The sequence below is a fragment of the Garra rufa genome, chromosome 13, assembly GCF_049309525.1.
Source record: "Garra rufa chromosome 13, GarRuf1.0, whole genome shotgun sequence".
Classification (NCBI taxonomy): domain Eukaryota; kingdom Metazoa; phylum Chordata; class Actinopteri; order Cypriniformes; family Cyprinidae; genus Garra; species Garra rufa.
Window position 1 is genome coordinate 5,871,069 of NC_133373.1, and position 24,809 is coordinate 5,895,877.

The 24,809-nt window shown below is 34.9% G+C and overlaps 1 protein-coding gene across 1 annotated transcript in view; it reads left to right on the forward strand.

The window, feature by feature from the left end:
• Positions 1–1,210: 1,210 nt before the first annotated feature.
• syne2a (spectrin repeat containing, nuclear envelope 2a) overlaps positions 1,211–24,809 on the forward strand; it is a 136,430-nt gene continuing 112,831 nt past the window's right edge. The window contains exons 1-23 of the mRNA XM_073816637.1: positions 1,211–1,298; positions 5,705–5,766; positions 7,665–7,760; positions 7,876–7,953; positions 8,058–8,150; positions 9,329–9,519; positions 9,621–9,820; positions 11,513–11,613; positions 11,761–11,850; positions 11,988–12,101; positions 12,177–12,314; positions 13,397–13,561; positions 13,651–13,763; positions 14,740–14,908; positions 15,113–15,209; positions 15,301–15,494; positions 15,731–15,901; positions 17,026–17,163; positions 17,262–17,363; positions 20,539–20,715; positions 20,803–20,961; positions 21,046–22,269; positions 23,566–23,700. Coding sequence (XP_073672738.1) covers positions 1,211–1,298; positions 5,705–5,766; positions 7,665–7,760; positions 7,876–7,953; positions 8,058–8,150; positions 9,329–9,519; positions 9,621–9,820; positions 11,513–11,613; positions 11,761–11,850; positions 11,988–12,101; positions 12,177–12,314; positions 13,397–13,561; positions 13,651–13,763; positions 14,740–14,908; positions 15,113–15,209; positions 15,301–15,494; positions 15,731–15,901; positions 17,026–17,163; positions 17,262–17,363; positions 20,539–20,715; positions 20,803–20,961; positions 21,046–22,269; positions 23,566–23,700 — 4,095 coding nt within the window. The remainder of the gene's footprint in view (positions 1,299–5,704; positions 5,767–7,664; positions 7,761–7,875; positions 7,954–8,057; positions 8,151–9,328; positions 9,520–9,620; positions 9,821–11,512; positions 11,614–11,760; positions 11,851–11,987; positions 12,102–12,176; positions 12,315–13,396; positions 13,562–13,650; positions 13,764–14,739; positions 14,909–15,112; positions 15,210–15,300; positions 15,495–15,730; positions 15,902–17,025; positions 17,164–17,261; positions 17,364–20,538; positions 20,716–20,802; positions 20,962–21,045; positions 22,270–23,565; positions 23,701–24,809) is intronic.

A 24,809-nucleotide genomic window follows, 5' to 3' on the forward strand; every position in this document is an offset into this window, starting at 1 on the left:
CATTAGTCGGTGTAGCATTTCAGCAATGATAATGATTAGATCAAGTCATAAGCCCTCAGGCTGTCTGTGTGTATATCTGCATTAATGATGTACTTCCCTTCCTTTGTTCTAATTCACCCAGTAACTTACTGCTCTGTATTCATTTATCAGACTTTATTGGCATTGTGTGGGTTTGGAATATGATTAGCCTAATATCCCCAGGACACTTCCTCCTTTGCTTTCCTTCTTCACACTGGCACTTTGCTGACGTTGTTTATCTGTTCACAAGCCCTTTCTCTCTCAAACTAATTCACAGTACCATCAGAATTATTTATGTAATTAAGAGTCTGTTAACAGAGCACTTTCACAGCAATGTAGTATTCGAGGCCTCAGATGTTTATAATCTATGTATTATCTGGGCCTCTTTGTTTAGGAGTCACACTTGGCTCCTTCGCGGTCAAAAACGTTTGTTTTCTTCAGGAAAATCAATAAAATACATTTTTATTTTTTAGTTTTAGTTTTTCTGTTACTATGCAATATTTATAAAATTTTAATGAACATTTTTTTTCTACTAGAATTACTATTTTTTGTGTTTAATTATTAAATTATTATTTAAATTTAAAAACATACAATTTTTCGGTTGAAAATGACAACAGAGGCCCAGAGGGTTAATAATAATAAAATAAAAAATAATAAAAAAGAATTTAATGAGCAATTTTTTTTCTACTAGAATTAGTTTTTTTTTTTTTTTTTTTTTTTAATGACCGGAGAGGGTTAATCTTCAGGAAAATCAATGAAATACAGTTTTGTTCAATATTATTTTGTGATTATTATTTAGAATTTTGAGGAGTTTTTATCATACTATGCAATATTTATAAAAAAAATAATAAACAATTTTTTTTCTACTAGAATTAGTTTTTTTCTAAAATGACTGAAGAGGCCCAGAGGGTTAAACAAAAGGCTCAACCTCTGTGCCACATCGAACTGTTTTGCTAACTGACACCGAATCGGTCATGTGAAATTGTTTTTATTGCAGTCTCAATGCAAATTTGTCTCAGAGTGTCTCCAAGAACACAAAATGTGAAAATCTCAAATGTTGTGCTTACTGATAAACAATGAGATGTAATAAAGTTTGAAAGTGTGCTGTGTTTATGATAACAATAGCACTGTTATTGTATTTTTTTCGGCATTTTAGTGGGAATGAGGGTGTGAGAGTGTCAAAACCGCAGTAATGGCGTCAGGGGGAGAAACCGGTGCTCCTGAGGAGGACGAGGGGGTTGTACCACTGGACATTGATGATGTACATTTACTCTTACAAGGTCAGTCTTCACTTCTTAAAAGCTTTATGGTCATTTGGCAATTTGATTTGTAAGGTAAATTATTTATAAAACTGTGCAAACACGGGGAATACATGGCTCTGAGTTTATATGTTTTGATGATTATATGGATTTGATTTAAAATTCCAAAAAAAAAAAAAAAAATTCCTTATTTAGTTTTTCCTTATTTTTTGGTAAATTATATTTAGTTTTTGTTAATTGTATTTTTGGTTCACTGTATTTAATTTATTTTTGGTTAATTTACATATTTGCATTTATGACTAAATGTTTTTGTTTTAAAGCATTTTAATTCCAAAAACATTTTTTCCTTTTATTTTTCCTTTTTTTTGGTACATTTAATTTCATTTTTGGTTCACTGTATTTTACTTTATTTGTGGTAAATTTTATTTGTATATTTGCATATGACTAAATATTTATGTTTTAAATGATTTAAAATAATAAAAGTTTTTTATTTTACCTTTTATTTTATTCCTTATTTTATTTTATTTTTCGGTTTATTTATTTTTTTGGTTAACTTAATTTATATCGTGTATGTGCATATATGACTAAATATTTTACTTTTAAATCAATTAAAATCCTAAAACTTACAGTTTTTTGAACCTCTTATTTTTCCCTATTTTGTGTTTCCTTATTTTATTTTTCCTTATTTTTGGTTAATTTAATTTTTATTAATTACATTTTTGGTTCACTTTATTATCGCTATTTTTAGTTAGTTTAATTTAATTTATGTTTTTGCATTTGTGACTAAATATTTCTTTGTTTCAAACTACTTAAAATCTTAACTTGCTGTTTTTCCCCATTATTTTACTTTATTTTATTTTTCCTTATTTTTGGTAAATGTAATTTTATTTTTGGTTCACTGTATATTACTTTATTTTTGGTTAATTTAATTTGTATGTGTGCCTATGACTAAATATTTTTGTTTTGAATAATTTAAAATCATAAAACTTTGTTTTTATTTTACTTTTTAATTTTATTTTTCCTTATGTTTGTTCAATTTAATTATATTTTTGTTTATTTTATTTTTAGCTCACTTTATTTCACCTTATTTTTGGTTAATTGAATTAATACATTATATTTGCATATTTGACTAAATAGTTTTGTTTTAAATCGTTTAAAATCCAAAAGTTTTTTGGGATTTTTTTTTTCTTTAAATTTGTATTTTATTTGTCACTTTTTTTTTTTTTTTTTTTTTAAGTTTCCTTACTTTATTTTTCCTTATTTTTGGTTCACTGTATTTATTTATTTATACATTTTTGGGTTAGTTTAAGTCATATATGCAAATATTTAAATTAAATTATTTAAAATCCTAAAACTTTCAGTTTTTTTATTTAATTGTATTTTTCATTTTTATTTTTTTTTGTCCATATTTTATTCAATTTTTCTTAGTTTTAGGAATATTTCTTTAGTGACAGCTCTACTTACAATTGGTTTCCTTAACCAAAGTGTTTTTTAGATTTGCAATCTGAACAAAAATTTGGACTTCCAAAGGGAATTTAATTATTTTAAAATATCATTAAATAAAACCTATATAACACAATATGAAATAAACTCAGTCAGACATAGGATGAGACATTAAAACATCTAAAACACAGTATAAACTTTAATATATTCTTAATGTTTCAACTTAAAGAAGTATAGGGCTTTTACTCTTGTGATGGTGAACAAGTTACCATCCTACTGTTCTTGGCCAAAAATGTCCATGAACAGCCATGGTGCTTATAAGGGTTTATTATGAAATTAGACTGAATAGATTAAATGATCTTTATTTCCTGGTGGATAAAATGTGGGGCTGATTATGTGCAAAAAAAAAAAAAAAAAAAGCAATGACTTAAATTGTAAAGATGTGAATGAGGAGTCATTTGCTGAAAGGATTCTCCTGCGTCTGTTGATTAAAGAATCTTTTGCAAAAAAAAAGTGCTTATCAGCACCTGAGACAGACTGTTTGCCACTTTATTTGCTCTACTACGGTCTCTTTCCCAATCGTCTCCTCTTGTGGAGGTTTAGGGCGGATTCAAGACGGCGTGTGGCAATCGTAAACTGTTGACTCACCGAGTTTTCAAACAAAACATGTTTTGGGAGTGTGTACTAGACATTTATCGCACAAGTAACTCGTTTTCCTTTTTCTAGAACCTGTTCATCACCATCCTGAATAAACATGATTTTGGGTACACACTAACTTTATAGCTAAAGTGTCATTTCTGCACCATCCAACAATTAGTCCTGCCTAAACACCTCTGGATTTCATTAACTGACTGTTTTAAAAAGCCAAAGTCCCCTTGAAGACCTTTGAACCTGGACGTGTGTGTGTGTGTGTGTGTGTGTGTGTGTGTGTGTGTGTGTGTGTGTGTGTGTGTGTGTGTGTGTGTGTGTGTGTGTGTGTGTGTGTGTGTGTGTGTGTGTGTGTGTGTGTGTGTGTGTGTGTGTGTGTGTGTGTGTGTGTGTGTGTGTGTGTGTGAGAGAGAGAGAGAGATGGACTCAGTTCAGACAGTCTTTGCTCGCTGGTGTACGGTTGCCAGGCAGCTGAATGTTTGCTATGACGACAGGCCGGTCTTAAAGAGAGACGGCTTGTCTGAAGTGGTGTTTGCGTGATGTCACATGTTTGTCTTTTGTGCGGTGATAACACTTCTGTCATCTGGAGAAACATTAGCACTTGTTACTTTTGTTAGTTTTTTGTAACAGTGTTCTGTGTTGGAATGTATATTCTTTTTGATTTCATATACAAAGGCCATTCTTTCTCAATCTGTGAAGCTAGAACATTCAAGAGCACATTCAGTAACATCAGTGTTAATTTATATTTATTCATATTTTTTAATTAAATTTTATTTTACACTTATTTTTGTTGTATTAATTTGCATGATTTAATGAGTTTGTAATTTAGTATCTGTGTTTTCGTTGTGTGTATGTATATATGTATTTATTTGTTTAATATTTTATCATATTTATATTTATTATTTTTATTTTTGATTTTTTTTTTCCATGGTTTTAATGTAGATAACAATAATAACCCCAACCAAAACATTCTAGGAATTTTTTTGTTTTGTTTTTGTTAATTTTTATTTTTGGTTCACTGTATTTTACGTAATTTTTGGTTGGTATTATTTAATTTATATAATTGCATATATGACTACATATTTATTAGTTTTAAAATATTTAAAATCCTGAAACTTTATTTATTTATTTATTTTTTACTTTTGTTTGTTTAATTTATTTATTTATTTTCCTTATTTTTTTTCTTATTTTTTGGTGAATTTTAATTTATTTTTGTTATATATTTGGATTTGAATAAATATTGATTTGTTTTAAATTATTTAAAATCCTAAAACTTTCAGTTTATTTTATTTTGTTTACTTTATTTATTTTTTTCCTGATTTTATTTTTCCTTATTTTTGGTAAATTTAATTAAAAAAAATATTTTGTCTTATTTTAGTCTCCCTTATTTTATTTTATATTATTTTTCTTTATTTTGGTGAATTTAAGGTTTTAGTTTTATTTTGGTTCACTTTATTTTACTATTATTTTTGGTTAATTTAATTTATATATTTGCATATATGTTTTCTTTGTTTTTTTTTTTAATGATTTAAAATCTTTAAACTTACTTTTTTTAACTTTTGTTTTATTTTTAAAATTATTTTTTCCTTATTTTAAGTGAATTTTATTTTATTTTTATTTTAATTTAACTACATTTAATTAACCAAACATAAAGTGAAGCAAAAAGTAAATTTAACAAAAACTTAAATTCAACAAAATAAAGAAAAATAAAATAAAACTAAATTCATATTGCTGTATGTCATTAAGGGCTTCATCAAAATACAGCAGTTAAGTGCGTTTGTGTCTTACGAGCCGTCACTCGTATCAAAATGAATTCCTGACTCAACCAGTTTGATCTTGTCCCATGAAAATGAACGTCTGAGGGAAAAGCCCAGTCTACTGTACTTTTTTTATAGCATGGGAAGAAGTTTAAATGAAATACAACTGTGATGGGACAAGATGCTCTTTAAGTGGCCTGAGCGTTTGTTTGCATTGCCATTCAGGGAAACACTAAATAAGAAAATTTAATAGAGAAACAAAGGAATATGGTGTCTCTCAAAGCCTTGTTTGAGGTGGAGGCCGTTGGTGGCTCAGAGATCGGTAAGTCGAGCCAGGTTTCCAGTGGTCATGCAATGTTCTCTGCTTATAAATAGTTATGTATGAAGACATGCTGTGTTTTTGATGTACTATAAACCAGAAAGCCCCAAAGCTGTTCTCTGGCAAGACGTGTACATACTTTTGCATGGATGTATTCTAGTTGTGCCAGTTTGCTCATACTGTTTCCTACACATTCACATTTAACTGTGAGTTTGAACCTGGAGTAAATCCTGTCTGATGTAATATTCTTTTTTTAACAGTGGAACAGGAGCAGATTCAGAAGAGGACATTCACAAACTGGATCAATGCACAGCTCTCAAAGGTAAACCCAAGAACAACTCGTAACTAACTCTAATGACTGACTATGTAGTGTGAAAGTGTTAACTGAGGCCGTACTGTAGCTGAATCGCTGACTCACTGGTCAGCAAGGAAGGTCTATTCTATTCTGCTCTGTTTGTCTTTGAGCATTGCATATGGCAAGGCGCTTGATTTATTTATAGTTCTCCGCCCGGCAGCGGTGCGCTTCAGCAGACTGTAACTTGAGCCATTTAGCTCATCCGCTGCCACTTGGCCTCGTTTTAAACCCAAGCGCTCTTAAACCTCCTGCAAGTGATAACCTGTGTAGAGCTCCAGTGTATATGTGCTGTATAGCTAGAGTGGTGCAGCATTGTACATCAGATTAACTCTTTGATGCATCAATTACTGTTTAAATCTCAAAATATCAACACTTTTTTTTTTTTTTTTACATTTTGAGAGTGTCACATTGTTCTACTGCAAAAATAAACTGCAGTAAATATTCCAAAGGTCATTTATAAATAATAAAGACATGTAATATAAAAAGAACAGTCATGCTAAATTAATTCTGATTCAAATGCCCACCATTTGCAATAAAGTTGTATATAAATAAAAGATGCATAAAAAAAATTAAGTTGTTTAAAAAAAAATTATATATATATATATGTATATGTATTTTTTAAACAACTTATACAATTTAATATATATATATATATATATATATATATATATATATATATATACACACACACACACACACACACACACACACACACACACACACATATATATATATGGAAAAGTTTATCTTTAAAAAGTTATACATACTTTTTTATGGCTTTATTTAGAGGTAATTTTTGGATTGAATATGATACAGTATGCTTTAGGGTTAATATTAATAAATTATAATAATATATTCCAATTTGTTTCTTTTTTTGTTCAATTTTTACAAAAGGAACAGATTATTTAACATTAAAACAAAAAATAGATATTAAAAAAAGAAGTCATTAACTTGTATGGCTCATGTAGAAAAATGCAGAGCTTAAAAAAAACTTAAGCAGAAACTTTTTTTGGATCAAATATGATACAGTAGGCTTTAGGGTTAATATTAATCAATTATATTAATATATTTAAACTTGTTTATACTTTTTTTGTTTTTGTTATATTATATTTTTATAATAGAAAAGTTTTTTTAATTTAGACACTATATTTTAGAGTCTTTTAAAAAGTTTTTTTTATGAACAAAATGTATAAATTAATGATGTATGGCATGTAGTAGATTATTGAGTAGGCTTTAGGGTTATTGTTAATACATTTATATTAATGTTTAAATATTTTTTTCTACTTTTCATTTATTACTTTTTTGTTGCTTTTGTTTCATTATTTATTCATACTTTGTTTACATTTTTTGTTGAGTATCAAAAAGTATCAATTGTTATTGATATATTGTGTACATTTTATTTATTTATTTAAATTTTTAGCAATATTTTTCTCATGTTGATAATTTACAGGCCATATTTTTGTAGTAGATTACAGAAGACTTTAGTGTTAATATTAATAATTCTATTAATATATTCGATTGGGTTTTTCTTCTACATTTTATGTTTTAATCCACGCTTCATTTATTTCACTATTTGTTAATACTTTAGACAAAATATTTGAAGAGTTTATGTGTAAGGACAGATAACTTTTTAAATGTTCAAAAGTTGTTTTTTTATGTTTTTGTTTTATTGTGTTAGTTAGCTGTATTTTGTATTTTTAATATATTCAAATGTTTTTTTTTCTTCTTCTTTTTTTTTTTTTAAATCCATGCTTTATTTCAGTTTGTCTGTGCTTCTGCCACCAGAGCTTGCTCAGGAATGCTCTATGCATTGCCGTGTGATCACCTTTAACTCTTTCAGATAAAATAATAATGTGTGTTTTCAGAGGAGCCATCCGACTGTTGTCCAGGATCTGTTCTTAGATCTTCGAGATGGGACTCGACTGCTTGACCTGCTGGAGGTGATGAGTGGCCAATGCATGGTGAGTGCTAAATATCACTGTCATACCAGTATTTATTTGAGTATTTATTCATACTGAATCACAAAATGTTTAAAAATGCTGCATACAATGGTGGAGTGTATTTGTTTGTCTGTAGAAGCGTGAGCGGGGTCATGGTGTGTTTCAGCAGAGAGGCAACATCGAGACTGCTTTGAACTTCTTGAAGAACAAATCAGTAAGAGAGTTTGTGATTCTTATGAGACTGGTTAGAATTTTCCATCTGTATGGACATTAACATTTATATACAAATGACATAAACAGCTGTTTACCTTCTCTCAGATCAAGCTGGTGAACATAAACATCCCGGACATCATAGAGGGGAAACCTTCCATCATTCTAGGCCTGATATGGACCATCATTCTGCACTGTCATGTGAGCAGAACGATGAAAACACCATGAGTCTTTACATAAACTAGCATATCATATATAATTGCATCTTTCTTTGCCTTGAGAAGTTTTTTTCCATTGTTTACTTCAAGACCTTTAGCATTTTAGCTCAGTGGGCCTGTGCTTTTTGAAATTTGAGACTATTTTATTTGTTCCAGAAGATAAAAGAATATCTAAATAATAATGCACAGGAAGCATATAGTATTACGTATTAGAAAAGATTCTTTTATGTCAGGGAACATGGGTTGAATGAGTTCATTGGCTCTGTTTAGTCATAAAAGGCTTTTGGTTTGAGGGTTTTTACGGTATGAAAAAAATATTTGTCAAAACGTACGCTATTATATAAACTACTGTTCAAATCTGTGGCCAAAATCTGCTACAGAAATCATTCAGAAATTATTCTAATATGTTGATTTTTTTTTCTTTGATTAATAGATGGTTTAAAAGTTTAAAATAATTACATTTGTTTGAAATAGAAAAATTTTGTAGCATTGGAAAAGTCATTATTTTCACTTTCAATTAATTTAATACACCCTTACTAAATAAAATACCTTATTTCTTGAAAAATGTTTTTTTTTTTTTTTTTTTTTTTTTTTACTGACCCTAAATATGAGGTGACCCGTGCTGGGAAAATGTCATTTTAAAATGACATTCTCCATTAAAATACCTTCTAAATGATATATGACCTGTTGGAATCAGACAAAAAAAAAGACGGCTATGGTCGTTTGAAGGCGATAGAGTCAGCAGAGTTGATTTTGAGAAAAATTGAGTTCGTTTTCCAAAGCAAGATTACCAAGTAACGTTGCATATTTTCCTCTAGTTCTTTTCTTAATATTAATTACTATATTATTAATCACAATATAGCTATTTTATATTTTATCTTTGTTATTAAAAATAGGGACAAAGATGGAAATAAACAGTAGTATAATCAAAAGCAGGGAGTTGTTCCGTCATTTAATGTTTGATTAACACTGAGACAGATTTATATTAAGATCTAATATAACCTTGTGAAAATTTGACCAAAATTGTAGTTTTTCACTTCTTTTGCCTGTAGCTCAAAATTATGTGCGCCTTCCGACTCATTTTGCAGCTCGGGTCACATATACAATATGCCTTGAACTGACACCTGTCTTAAACATGCTTTCTTTTCCTCATTAATACAGATAGAGGAGCTCGCCAGCACTCTCTCTTACGGATCTCGTTCATCCTCCCTGGACTCTCTGTCCAGTCTAGATTCTGTTCCTGGATCTCCATGCAGTAGTCCTGTTCCTCGAGGAGCATCACCGCTCCACACGCGCTTCCGTCTGTCTGCTAAGAAGGCTTTGCTCCTGTGGGTTCGGGACCAATGCAAGAAGTGAGTTTCATCTAGCTTATGCTTTCATGCACTGTGAATGTTTGGATAAAGCTGTGTAGTCTGCCTATTGTTCCACTAAAATGATTTCTTTCTTTCTCCAGAGTTGGTTGCTCAGCCAGCGTGAGGGACTTTAAGGCCAGCTGGAGGAGTGGTGAGGTGTTTCTGGCCATTCTCTGCTCCCTGAGACCTGATCTGGTGGACCTCTCTCAAGCACAGACCAGTAGCCATTGGGAAAACCTGGAGAGGGCGTTTCACCTCGCTGAGAAGGAGCTTGGAATTCCCAGACTGCTCGAGCCAGAAGGTAAAAGCTGTTAGCAATTAAAGGGGACATTGGATGCCCATCTTCCACAAGTTGGTATGATCCTTCGGGTCTTCGTGAAATGTCAGCAACATGCTTTGGTTAAAATTCCTCAGTGGTCGTGTAAAACAACACCCTTTTTACCTTGTCAAAAACAGCTCTGTTAACAGCGCTATGTTTTGGTGCATGGCTCTTTAAATGATAATGAGCTACTGCTCACTCCGCACCTCTCCTCAGTTTTTTTGTGTATTCAGTGGTGTGCTACCATCAAAAATAAAACGAATCCACTGAGTCCTCAGTTTCTCTGATGTTGGTAGAACTCTTAAAACTCTTGTGTTCACTTTGAAATCCAACTAGAAAACATGAGAGTAGAAATATGCTAATATGGGACAGTCTGTCAGCAGTTGTGGGCGGGGCCTGAGCAATATGACATCATACTGCTCAAAAACACCATCTACAAGTGAAATTTGCATCCAATGTCCACTTTAAAATGATCTATTCATAGCGCTACTTTTTAACAAAGAAATACAAACTATTTATTTATTTTATTTTTATTTATCAAATAATTTTTTCTAAGAACCAGTTGGATCTCAGCAAACATCCAAGGTGGCTTGAAGATGACTTAATATTATTTAGAATAAGATAAAACAACTAAAACACAAGATATTTCTTATTTTAATTCACACCCTCAACCGCTGTTTTGAAAAACCTGGATTTATAAGCTATTATTAATTTTAAAAATGTGAAAAGCCATGTAAATAAATACATTTGCAAAACTACAGGCATTTTTATCATAAATATACATTTTTCTAAATGTTTGTAGTTACCTTTTTTTTTTTTTACCTTGCCAAGTGAAGATATATTATTGGGTAAAAATTGTGAATACTCAGTATTTCTTTTCCAGTAAATTCTGAGCAACTCTAAAATATTTTTGTTGAAAATGTTGGCCAAAAAGGTTGAGAACCACTGCTCTAATAGTAAAATAGATAAATATTCAATCTAAATTAATACTAATTACAAAAATACAAAAATATTTCCAAGATAACATTTATATTATAATAATAATAATAATATGATATGCAATCCTGGACAACAAAAAGTCTTAAGTAGCACAGGTATATTTGTAGCAATAGCCAAAAATACATTGAATTGAATTTTCTTTTATGCCAAAAATTAGTAGGATATTAAGTAAAGATCATGTTCCAGTAAATTTCCTACTGTAAATATATCAAAACATAATTTTTGATTAGTAATATGCATTGCTAAGAACTTCGTTTGGACAAATTTAAAGGCGATTTTCTCAATATTTCGATTTTATTTTTTTTTGCATCCTCAGAATCCAGATTTTTCAAATAGTCGTATCCTATCCTAAATTTTGTCCTATTGTAACAAACCATACATTTATTTACATCACAAAATTGACCCTTATGACTGGTTTTGTGGTCCAGGGTCATATATAATTAATTGCTTATTTATTGACAATATAAAAGCCTATTAAAATGTGTATACATAATGTTTTTCTATTTTTACTATAATATAAGCAAGTGATATACATGAAAATATACAGGAGCCTTTATATTTTAGTAAAACGTTCCTTGCTTTCAGGCCCTGGGCATCCAAAAAGTTTGAAACCCTTACGTCTGCTTTTTAAGGTTTTTGACCATTTATGTCCATTCAAATTCTCTTTCCTCTCAGACGTTGATATCAGTAACCCAGATGATAAGTCTATCATGACATACATTGCTCAGTTCCTGCAGTACTCCAATGATCTCCCTGTAGCTGATGATGATTTTGAGGTAAGACCATTTCCAAGTGAATCTCCCATCTGGATCTGTGCTTTTGCTGGTCTTAATTTCTCTCTTTTTCTAACTCCTTTTCCCATGTTATGGCTCTCCAACTTCTCTTGCTCCTACTTTCTGTCGCCCCCTCCTGGTTGGATGCAGCTTCAATCTCTGCTCTTTCCCACATGCCTTTCTCCTGTCAACCTCCCTACATACTTCACTCCTGCTGTGCTGGCCTCCCCACTGCACCAGGTACAGACGTCACAGAGCGCCTGTGTTTTCCTCTATCAAAATATCATTCCAGAATCAGCCTCTACTCGTTTCAGCATGTTTTTTTGATTTAACAATCAATCTCTGATTCGGTTCTATGTATCCCACCCTGCCCTCAGGCTTCACCCAGTAAGAAAGCCAAAGAGATGAAATGCTGGCTAGAGGGAGCCTATCAGGAGTTACTGGAGGTGTGGAATTCCACAGAGGGGAAGGGATATGCAGAGAGATATCAGGTATGTTGAATGTGATGTTGTAAATCATAAACACACCTTATTACAAGCTTCCTAAAGTCTATGTTTTTATCCAAGGCATTTCAGAACTTCGTGGGGACTTATTATGACCAGCGTCGTCCAGTTGTTCCAGTACTTGGCCAAATGAGACGCTGTGCTAAACCAAGTGTGGAGCAAGTGGCATTGAGAAAAGCCTGGGACGCCATGGAGGAGAGGGTGAATTCTGCTGATTATTTATGTCACCAAATATAGGTTTACACAGGAATAGAAATTCAACAGTTCTGATAGTCTTGGGAATGGACTGGAAATTCAGAAAAGCCTTACTTGTGACCTACAGTAGCCTAGCTTTCTAACAAACCTTGCATTGAGTACAATAAATTTTAGGTATAATATAAAAAGTAAATGTAATTATTATAAATTTTCAATTATTTAAAGGGAATTAAGGGTATTAAGACTTGCATGGCTTAATATAACATAAATTAGGTCTCTTGTTGAAATATGTGACCCTGGACCACAAAACCAGTCATAAGGGTCTTTTTTTTTTTTTTTGAAAATCGGGAATCTGAGGGTGCAAAAAAAAAAAAAACGTTGAGAAAATCGGCTTTAGAGTTGTCCAAATGAAGTTCTTAGCAATGCATATTACTAATCAAAAATTAATTCTTGATATAGTCCATAGTCCAAAAAATATGTATAAAACCATGTGGATTTTTTTCTTTCATCGGTTTTCTACTACATATGTGACCCTGGACCACAAAACCAGTCATAAGGTTAAATTTGACAAAACTGAGATTTATACATCATATGAAAGCTCAATAAATAAGCTTTCTATTGATGTATGGTTTGTTAGGATATGACAATATTTGGCTGAGATACCTCTATTTGAAATCAGAAATCTGAGGATGCAAAAAAATCGAAAAGACTGAGAAAATCACCTTTAAAGTTGTCCAAATTAGGTTCTTAACAATGCATATTACAAATCAAAAATTACATTTTGATATGTTTACAGTAGGAATTTTACAAAAAATCTTCATGGAACATGAACTTTACTTAATTTCCTAATGATTTTTGGCATAAAAGAAAAATCAAAAATATTGACCCATGCAATGTATTTTTGGCTATTGCTACAAATATACCCCAGCGACTTAAGACTGGTTTTGTGGTCCAGGGTCACATATTTCAATAGGAGACATACTTTACATTATATTAAGCCATACAAGTCTTACTACCCTGGGATTCCTTTAAAATTCTGTAACATTTAATTAAAATAAATATTATTTTGCACATTTTCTTCCCCCTAGTTACAAGAGTACAGAACAGAGCTTGATTTTGGTTTGCCCGCCCCTCTGAACACTCTGGGCCGGTGGCTCCAGCATACGGAGGCTGTGCTATCTGAACACGGCGGGAGCACAGAAGATCATGCACTTGCTGCCAGAGATGCCAGACACAAGCAAGAACAGCTGAAGGTCAGTGTGCAGACAGGTATTCTCATGCCTGCCTTTGTATTTCTGAATTATGTTTGCTTATCTTTTGTTTGTTCTTCTCGTTTCCTTAGGTCTTGGTTGAGGACTTAAGCCTGCACTTGAACACCCTTCATCACTACCAAAACACAGATGAGGATGGCTGTCTTCAAGTGCCAGTCGAGAAGCTGGAGGACATCAAGAGACGGTTGGAAAACAAAATCTGTTCAGTGCTTCTTGCTGAAAAGACCAGCATCTGTAGTGAACATTGTATGCAATATTAGCACCAAACCAGCGCAGTTTGCTAGTCTAAGATGGTCTTTTCAGCAAGAGAAGTTCACCTCTAGAACAAAAATGTACAGATAATGTACTCACCCCCGTTGCCATCCAAGATGTTCATGTCTTTCTTTCTTCAGTCGTAAATAGATTTGTCTCCATAAAATGGACTTCTATGGTGCCCTGAGTTTGAACTTCCAAAATACAGTTTAAATGCAGCTTCAAAGGGCTCTAAATGATCCCAGATGAGGAAGAAGGGCCTTATATGGTGAAACGATCAGTTATTTTCTAAAAAATTTTACAATTTATATACTTTTTAACCTCAAATGCTCATCTTGTTTAGCTCTGCGTGAACTCTGTGTATTTCCATTCATGACAGTTAGGGTATATCGAAAAATTCCCATCTCATTTTCTCCTCCAAAATCGTCCTACGTCGCTGTTTTACCTTTTTTGTAAAGAGCATTTGACTTTCTCTGAATGTTCACTTTGTAAACACTGGGTCGTTACTTCTGCAGCGATGTAGGGCGATTTTGAAGTTGGAGAAGTAAATGAGATGGGAGTTTTTCGACATACCCTAACTGTCTTGAACCGGTAAACACAGAGCTAGACAAGATGAGCATTTGAGGTTAAAAAGTATATAAATTGTCCTCAGTTGGGATCATTCAGAGCCCTTTGAAGCTGCATTTAAACTGCATTTTGGATGATCAAACTCGGGGGCACCATAGACGTCCAATATATTGAAAGAAATCCTGATTTTTTCCTCAAAAAACGACTAATGAAAGAAAGACATGAACATCTTGGATGACAAGGGGGTGAGTACCTGTAAAGTTTTGTTCTGTAAGTGAACTACTCCTCTAATGTTCAAGATATTGAGGTTACTTGCTAATGTTCCTCATTTTCTCTGATAGTTTCACTAGTGCCAGAGTGACAGCCAAGTACCACGGCATCAAGCTACAATACAGAGAGCAAATGCACCATGTTTATGACCTGCTGGGACGTCTGAAGTCAAAGCTGAGCTTGTGGAGAGGACCTTACGGCTCCCAGGAGTCTGTGCGCTCTCTGCTACAGGATTGGCATGTATGTAGCCCTATGAAACAGTAAATCCTAATAGCTAATTTGCCATTGCCATTTTCGATTTAAAAGGATGGTTCACTCAAAAATTTTAATTCTGTCATTAATTACTCACCGTCATGTCGTTCCAAACCCGTTCATCTTCTGAACACAAATTAAGAGTTTTTTTTATAATCTTTAAATTGTAAACAATGATTATGTGCAATTTAGGAGACTGTTGACAAGCAAGGCCTGGTGTGGATGTTAAAGGAAGCACTTCATAAGCTGAAGGACACAGCAGTCAGTTATACCAAGAAAGCAGCTCTGGGTAAGTCTATATTGTTGTTGTTTTATGAAATCTAGTGCTGCTTGCTGTAATTTATGTCTGATTTATCCTCTCTACTCTGTTTTGTTTTCAGCAGAGGACTCGCCTGTGGTGAACAGGCAGGTAAAGGAGGCCGATAATGAGACAGGAATCAATACAGAAGCTGCAGAAGCAGTGAGATCCACCATGGAGCGTGTGCTGGCTGCATGGGAGTCATACAAAGACTGCCTGTATCCATTACAGGTCTGGCTTGGGCAGGAAGAACAATCAGAAGCACAGGGACAAGAGGTATTCTATACTAAAAAAAGATTCAAAGTATATAGCAGCCAAAAAGTTTTGTGTTTTGTTGAATGTCATTTTGTTAGATTCCACAATATCAAAGCAAGTGGTATTTGTATTTATTTTTGTTGGGATGTTTAAGTTTAAGTCAGGAGGGTCATCTCTTAGGGCATGATGTTTGTTTGTGGTTGCTTTTTTTCATATGTTCATTTGTCATTTTTCTTTTGATCTCTTTCATAATACAGCACAAACATTTTTCCTCCGCTCTGAATAAGTGGAGGTCATGTCAAGCCCAGCTGAACGAGGTTGGAAACTTTCTCATTGAGATGAGCGATGCATCCACCAGCCACTCACTGACTGAAGAGCTCCGCAAACTGAACATGCAGTGGGCTGACTTCATAAAAAGGACCAAGTTTGTAAGTTTGCAAAGACAGACCAATCTAGTTTTCAGCAGGGTTCAAAATTAACACTTGCCAAATGGCAAAATGCAAGCAAAAGCTGTTTTCATTGACAAAATAAAGCAATTTCTAATAACTTTTTAATGATAATGGCTATTATAAAACTGGCACACATAATGTCACATTTAATATTTTTCATATTAAACCACCAATTTCAGTATATAAATTGAGTATGAGAAATATTCAAGGAAAAAGCTAAATATATCCCATTGTTAAAGACAGAAATAATGCAAAATGTAGTTGGTAAGAAATAGCTATTTATGACCCTGGACCACAAAACCAATCATAAGTAGCATGGGTATATTTGTAGTAATAGCCGACAATACATTGTAAGGGTCAAAATTATCGCTTTTTCTTTTATGCCGTAAAATCATTAGGATAATAAATAAAGATCATGTTCCAGGAAGATGTTTTGTAAATTTCCTACCATAAATGTATCAAAACGTATTTTTTGATTAGTAATATGCATTGCTAAGAACTTCATTTGGACAACTTCAAAGGTGATTTTCTCAATATTTAGATTCCAGATTTTCAAATGGTTGCATCTCAGCCAAAAATCGTCTTATCCTAACATCTAACATGTCCTAAAGATGTATAAATCTCAGTTTACACAAATTGACCCTTATGACTGGTTTTGTGGTCCAAGGTCACATTGATTTAGGTGAATTTGCTCAGTTGATTCGCAAGCAGGTGTGGCAAGGAGTTTATTTCGGATTTTGGTTTTTCCTATTTAAACTTGTTCTACCGGAATAAATAAAGAGTTTGGCTTTAACCTGCCAAGACCCAGCCTTTTCTGATTGTCTCCGAAAGCTGCTTAACTTGTTGGTGGATCTTTGCTACAAATTTTCATTTTCTTTGAGTAATGCACTGACAAGCTGGTGCTGTGGCCCATTGTGTTTCAAACCGCAGGTGCATTCTGTTTCATCGTCTGTGCTTACTGTCATCAAAGCATGTGATTGCTTTTTGCTCTTTGTCTTTTAGCATTCTACACCCTTGAAAAGATTGCAGTTGTTGATTTTGAAAAAATATGTGCTTGTTTAACAATAAAAAAACTTATTGTGTTGTAAATGGCATGTTTTCAGGCAGTGGCCCCTCAGCACATCTCTGCGGTCCTGGGTGTCCAAGCTGCTCAGTGCATGATGCAGGAAGCCAGCTGGGTACTTAGAGAGACAGTTGAGGTGTCATCTGGACCTATTCGTATTTACAGAAAGAAACTCCAGGTATACTGATTTTCCTGTCCTAGCTGTAGTGCTTCATTCAGTTTGTATTATTCTCTAGACAAGGTCATTAATGCTTGTCTTTTTGTTTATTCACTCAGGGCATAATTAAAAAGTTGTCAGAGTTCGAGTTGAACTCTTTGTCTCCATTTCCAGACTGCAAAGAGGAATCTCTTCAGAAACTCAGACAAACTCTTCCAGAGGTCAGACAATATTCCTTTTCGGCTAAACATATATGTGACCCTGGACCACAAAACCAGTCATAAGGTTAAATTTGACAAAACTGAGATTTATACATCATATGAAAGCTCAATAAATAAGCTTTCTATTGATGTATGGTTTGTTATGATAGGACAATATTTGGCTGAGATACATCTATTTGAAATCAGAAATCTGAGGATGCAAAAAAATAAAAAAGACTGAGAAAATCACCTTTAAATTTGTCCAAATTAGGTTCTTAACAATGCATATTACAAATCAAAAATTACATTTTGATATGTTTACAGTAGGAATTTTACAAAAAATCTTCATGGAACATGAACTTTACTTAATTTCTTAATGATTTTTGGCATAAAAGAAAAATAAAAAATTTTGACCCATGCAATGTATTTTTGGCTATTGCTACAAATATACCCCAGCGACTTAAGACTGGTTTTGTAGGTCCAGGGTCACATATTATATTACAGGTGTAAGAGACCAATCACACAAAAATGAAACAACTGAAACAACCAGTTTTTCCATTATTTACTTGCTGTCGGTGCAATCCTCTTGAGTCATTGAGTCTGTGAGTGAACAAATCATTCTTTTTAGTCAGTTCTTTACAGTGAACCGGTTCATCAGACTGATTAATTCATATTTGTATATATCCATTTTTTTTGAAGTAGGGCTTTTATCGTGGCTAAAAGTATTCACAATAGCAATTTTATTGCAAAGTCTACAGAAATGTAGTGAATAAATTATGACAAAATTAAATAGATGCAGTCAGTCAAATTTGTCTTCAACTTTTGTATTGTATATATTGTAATTTCACAAAAAAGGTGTTTTGGGAGAATTATAAGTTTGTAACTCTAAATTTGTGTAAAAAAACAAGTGTACAAATAAGTTTACAAAAACAACTACTGATCTGCACTGAGGTATCTTACACAGTAGGGTTGCAACGATAAATCAATACATCGCAATATGTGGATTGATTCTGAGATTCTCCAAATGCATTGCCATTCTTCATGGAATCGATTCTGAGCTTAGTTTTGAATAGCAGATGGCGCTCTAATCTAACCTAAGAACGCTAATTCATGTAATTGTAGCTCTGCTCAGAATGCTTTTATGATGCAAGATTAATGTAAACGCAGCCCAGTGTGACCTTTTCAGACTTAATGAATGATTATTTTAGGTATTTTAAGTGTGTGTAGGGAATTGGAAGCAAGCAGAGTACGGCTGTTTCTAAAGCATGCAGTGCCATTTGCTGTTAAAGAGCAGGTCATATGGGTTCTTGGAAAAAAAAAATGAATTGCAGTTTGTAACGTCTGCAAAGCTTTTAATCCAAAAAGAACAAGTTGACTCAAAATCATCTTAACAAGTTATCATATTATCGAATCTTCTGTTTGTTACGATCTACCTCACTGGGTAACACAGTAGCATAATCCCGCCTGCCCGCAAGATACAAACAGTCTGACCTGCCCTCAACACTTCCACTAGTTAGTGTGTTTACCTTTCGTCGAGAAGACGCTGTGTTCTGTGCTGTAAAAGCAAGTTTTGTTTTCATTTCTGAAAGATGTGAAGAATCAGTGGTTAAAATGATTTTTTTTTCCACTTTACCACAGCAATACAATTCAAACCTTTTGTTGTGTGCTAGTCATTTTACAGAAGACTGCTTCTCTAATCTTGGCTTTTATCTTCTTTGTCTTCTAATATTCTTTATGTGGGCTAAGGGCGTGTTCACATTTGGCGTCTTTTTTCAAACTGCCAGCGCCTGTTTTACATTATAATCCTATGGAGTAAACCGTGTTTCCAAAAAAGTCCTGAGCGTTTTTTTTAAACGCCACCGTCAGCGTCTTTTTCTGCAGCTCAGAGTGTCTTTTCAAGCTGAAAAAAGTTTAACTTTTCTAAAGAAAACGCCCTACGTCAAGCGTTTTTTTGACAGCTGACCAATGACAAGCGACTAGCTAGACCTGTCGTTTCCATAACAAAAAAAAATGGGAATGGTGCCGTTATATGTAGACCTTTATTTTATTGTTGTGAACCGGCTTCACCTCCACGTTAACTTTAAAAACCGACTTGCAGCGTTGCTAGCTTCTTGAGCACATCGACTTGTACAGTAGCGCCGTTGCGCTTCGGGCATCCCTTTTTCGAGTCCCGGCTCGCAGACCTTTCCCGATCCAGTCCCCCCTCTCTCTCTCCCACTTCCCTTCCTGTCTAAATACTGTCCTATCAAATAAAAGGCAAAAATGTCAAAAAAGAAAAGAGCCAGCTTTCTCTTTTATCGACATTTCTGCACCACACATAGGCTACTGTTGCAGCTGTTGTTATAGCAACAAAAAGATGCCCTCTGCTGCAACGCCTCCAGATTTTTTTGTAACTAAAAAAGCGCGCTTGTCAACTTTTTCTTGTCAAAAAAGACGCCAAGTGTGAACACGGCCTAACAAGTGTTTCCGAACCACAACCTGTAAGTACGATTAATGTTATATTATTTGCCATGAATCCATTATTTCCTAAGAATGTGTTGATGAATGAAGACTGTCATTGTTGTAATTACGTATATTAGTAAAGAATGATATTTTGGTTTACAAACTGTGTTTCATCAGTTAATCACGTTAACAGTCGGGTAACGTATCCACCATTATTGTTTTGTTATGTGTTTACAGTTTGGGCACGATTCACTTGCATAACTGTTAAAAAGAATGTTTTCATGTCATTATTTTAAGAACGACCTGGAGCACTATATTGTTGTTTTATGTAAAGGTGCATCTGGGTTACCAGGTTTCCACAACAAAACTCGCCCAATTGCTACTCAAAACTAGCCCAATCGCAATTTGAGGGGGTCCCCTGTTAAAAAATCGTGTTCGGGGGTGTAAAATACACACTTTTTGTCAGGGTTTTCCTGATAAATTCGCATTCCAGGGGCTAAATATTATGTTATTAGGGTCGCTTCAACCCACTGACATCAAAAACAACAGCAGACTTGATGACACAGATGGTAGCGCTCACTAACTCGCTCAAGTACTCCCCTCTGTGCCAATCACAACAGGCTAGGCCAGCTAACCAATGAGAGTAGAGTAGGCTCATGGAAGGGAGGGGTTTACAAACTTTACACTCAAAGCTGCTCGAACGAACTGTTGGGAAATCATTGACAAATGACTATTTGTGACATTTTCTTGGCAGACATTTGAGACTTTGACTCGGGTGGATCAGGTGTGTGAGAGATTCCAGAAAGCAGCATCTCTGCTCGAGGGCAGGCTGGCTGAGCTTGAAAACTGGAGCACAGAAGCCCAAGAGGTCTGCCACCACCTAAAAGAAAGGCAACATAGAGGCCAATGGGGCCCACACATCAGGGCCAAAGTGAGCAGAATCAACTAAGTTCTTGAGTTTATTTGGTTGGTCTCAACAATGCTTTCACAATATTGTCTCGTTTGATTCCCATTGCAGGGACTGATCTCCAGAGGTCTACAGTTGGAAGGACAGGTGGTGACAGAAGGTGAAGACCTGCAGGGGCTTGTGACCTCAGTTCAGAAGAACTCCTCCCTTCCTTATCTCAGCACGTCAGCAATACAAGACCGACTGAATCGGACTGTCTTACACTGTCAGGTGAATTTCATTGCAGGCCATCGGTTAAGAAATGCTTAAAATCATGATGTTGTAACTTCTTACACACTTCTGTATGTCTCTCAGGAGGTTACTGAGATGCTCAGTTCTCATGGAGTGAAGCGTGAAGGACAGCCTGAAGGTGTGCAGCCTGCTTCCAAGGTTTTCGTGCAGGCACATTCTCAGCCAGAATCCCAATCTAGAATCATTCAACACCATCAGATGATCTTCCAAAGCAGCAAACTTTCTCTAGAGAGCCAAGTAGAACCTCAAACCCAATTACTCCATTCTTCTCAGCTGGAGTCACAATTGGAAGCCACCAGTGGCGTACAGCCCCAGGTTCATGATAAATCTCCAAAAGACCAAAGAAAAGCTGTATACCAAGTACAGCATGCAGAGCGCAAACAGCCTTTGCTGTCAACTGTTGTTAGCAGGAAGGTTCAAATGAAACCCCAGACTAAAGTTCAACTGGTCTCTGTAGACTCAAGCCTAACCAGTAGCTTAGGACCATCAGACGTTCAAGCTGCCTCAAGCCAAAGCAGTGGCTTAGCCCCCTTACAGGTTATCTCTGTAGACCCAAACCAGACCAGTGACTTCAGACCATCTGAGCTACAGGTTATCTCAAGCCAAACCAGTGAATTTAGGCCATTAGGCTCTTTTCAGGTTATATCTGTAGACTCAGGTGAAGCCAGAGGCTTTGAACCATCAGACATTCAGGTCATCTCTGTAGACTCAAGCCAAACCAGTGGCATTAAACAATCAAACCCTCTGCAGTCTTCAACTACGTCCAGCTCAAGCACATTGCTTACATCAGTTACCATGACTAAACTTAACATGCCAGTCGAGCAGAATCGTGGTTTACCGCAAAATTGGCAACCTCAAACCTCCTTGGCGACCACACAACAAAGACGAAAGGTTTTGACCAAAAGCCACAGTCTTCCTCAGCCCCATGAGCCTGTAACCTCACTTGCATCCTGCCCAAGCACTTTGCATACACCGGTGACAGTGACTCAACAAAGAACGCCAATCGAACAGCACCTTGGTTCACAACCAAAATGGCAACCTCAGACCTCCCCGACGAACCTACACCAAAGGCGAAGGGTTCTATCCAAAAGTCACAGCTTTTCACAGCCATTAGAGGCTGCAGGTGTTCCCCATGTTCCAGTACAGAATGAGGTGTATGCCAAAGCTCAGGCTTTGGCCAGGAGCAGACTGGATAAAGCCAAACAGCACCTGCATGAACACATACAGGATGTCGTCACTGTGATCAGTACCAGGGAAAAATCTAAAAAACAAGCCAAGAAAAAACAGGTGAGGCCATTTGAAAATGTGGAGAGTTTTCATAATTATTAGCAATCAAATACTGGTTTAAAAACCTACAAAAACTACAAAACCAGTCATACTGGTTTTGTGAAAATGAGATTTATGCATCATCCAAAAGCTTAATAGATAAGCATTCCATTGATAATTTGTTGGAATTGGACAATATTTAGCCCAGATACAACCATTTGAAAATCTGGCATCTGAGGGTGCAAAAAAAAAAAAAAACCTGAATATTGAGAAAATCACCTGTAAAAGTTGTCCAAATTAAGTTCTTAATGCATATTACTAATCAAAAATCAAGTTTTGATGTATTTACACTAGGGGTGGAACGGTACATGTATTCGTTTCGAACCGAATCGGTACGGGGGTCACGGTTCGGTGCATGAATTTAAACGGAGAATACACGGTATGAAAAAAAAAAAAAAACTTGCCTGCAAAATAATTAATGTAATGCGGAACTACTGTTAAATACGCGGGTTCTTTAGGGACAGCTAATATTTATCCCCGCTTTAGCTCTGAAGCTCTGATTGGCGTCGATGCAGCCGAGCTCCGCCTATGTATGCGCTCTATCAGAGCCCGTCTACATTCTCTGGCACTCTGCAATTTTTTGTCAGCTCGACGGTCCATCATTGTGGTCCAGGGATTTCCTGAACTTTGATTTGTCAAGCCCCCATTATTTTGACGCTAATAGAAGAAACAATGCATGGAGACGCATAGGCTTGGAGCTAGAGCGCAGCTGATGGTTGCTTAGAAACGGCAGACGCTTCCGGAGCGCAAGCGCCCGAGCGCTTTGTTGATCAGGAAGAAAGCGAACGGCCCCTTAGATCGCAAGTTTGGGAAAACTTCGCTTTTCCAGTCAGTTACAGTAGTACAGGCGAGAGAGTGGTGGAAAAGACGAGGACTGTGTGTTGCCGTTGTTCAGCGGTTGTTGCTGGGTATGTGAGTGGAAATACATCTAATTGCCTTCTGCATTTTTGTTTTGCTTTTCCCTCCACTGTACCGAAATCATACCGAACCGTGACGTCTGAACCGAGGTACGAACCGAACCGTGACTTCTGTGAACCGTTCCACCCCTAATTTACACTAGTAAATTTAAAAGATATCTTCATGGAACATGATCTTTACTTAATATCATAATGATTTTTGGCATAAAAAAAAATGATAATTTTGACCCATACAATGTATTTTTGGCTATTGCTACAAATGTATTGCTACTTACGACTGGCTTAGTGGTCCAGGGTCACATATGTTTGGTCAAAACAAAATATGTTTTTTGTTCTATAGGCAGTGTCACGCCATCTCAGGCCTATGGTGTTGGAGATGTTTCTAGAAGCTATAAAGGGAATGGGTGATTTCGGCTCTGAAGCCCAGCTTAGAGAAATGGACATCCTCTCTCAGTCAATCAGGGCCCAATGGGAGGTAAGAAAGAGATTGTGCTCCTTCTAGCTGTGCATTGAATGCTGCTTGGTACAGCCGTAAACACAAACCTCTCAGAACTGGATTCTTGTGATTTGGTTTATGGAGTGTTTGGAAATTGCTCATATTCACGTGCCGTTTATGTTTTCCTGAAAAGTATATACAAATTGAAATGTGACACAATGTATGTCGTCTATTACTCTTAAGTTTGTTTTTTGTTTATTAGTCATTGGTATATTCTTCTGATACTTGGTAGATCGGCCTGGTCCGTATGTGACCTTGTCCGGTCCTTGCCGCGCTTGTAGCACATGGCTAATTATAATATCAAAAGAACATAGCTTGTGGGCGTGATCAAATTAAATATAATTAGCTGCAACTGGATAGACTAGACATCTCCTCGGTTTCATATAGATTACTTTATCACAGAATATTTGTTTTCGATAAAACTAACTTTGTTTAAAAGTATAAATCTCAAGCTTTCTGTAGATACCACTTTTCTGTTTGTGTGCCGAGTATTCACCGAGTTTGAATGATTTAAGTGACGCATTTCTAAAAGCAGTTCGCGGAGACAGAGAAAACAGAGAAATCACCCTGTTTGTTTTCTTTATTCTAAAAAAAGCACAACGTTCTGTTGCTCTTGTGAGTGTGCAAAAATAAAAGTACACACTTACCAGTTTCCAATGATGTATAGCTCTAATTTGTATGACTAAAACAGACAGAGTATTTTTAGTGTCTTTTGCATTGCACTGATCGTACAAAAAGTAAGCTGGTCACGCCGGCGATACCGTCGACCCCAGGGAGTTAATGATTAAATCATAGCATCTTTTGATGGATCTATTATATATGTAACTTTGGATCGTAAAGCCAAAAGTCTATTTTTTTAATAAAAAAAAAGCTTTCCATTGATGTATAGTTTGTTAGGATAGGACAATATTTGGCCGAGATAAAACTGTTTGAAAATGTGGAATCTGAGGGTGCAGAAAAATCTAAATACCTTTAAAGTTGTCCAAATAAAGTTCTTGGCAATTCATATTAGTAATCAAAAATTAAGTTTATATATTTATGTATAGATATATTTATGGAAGGAAATTTACGAAATATCTTCATGGAAT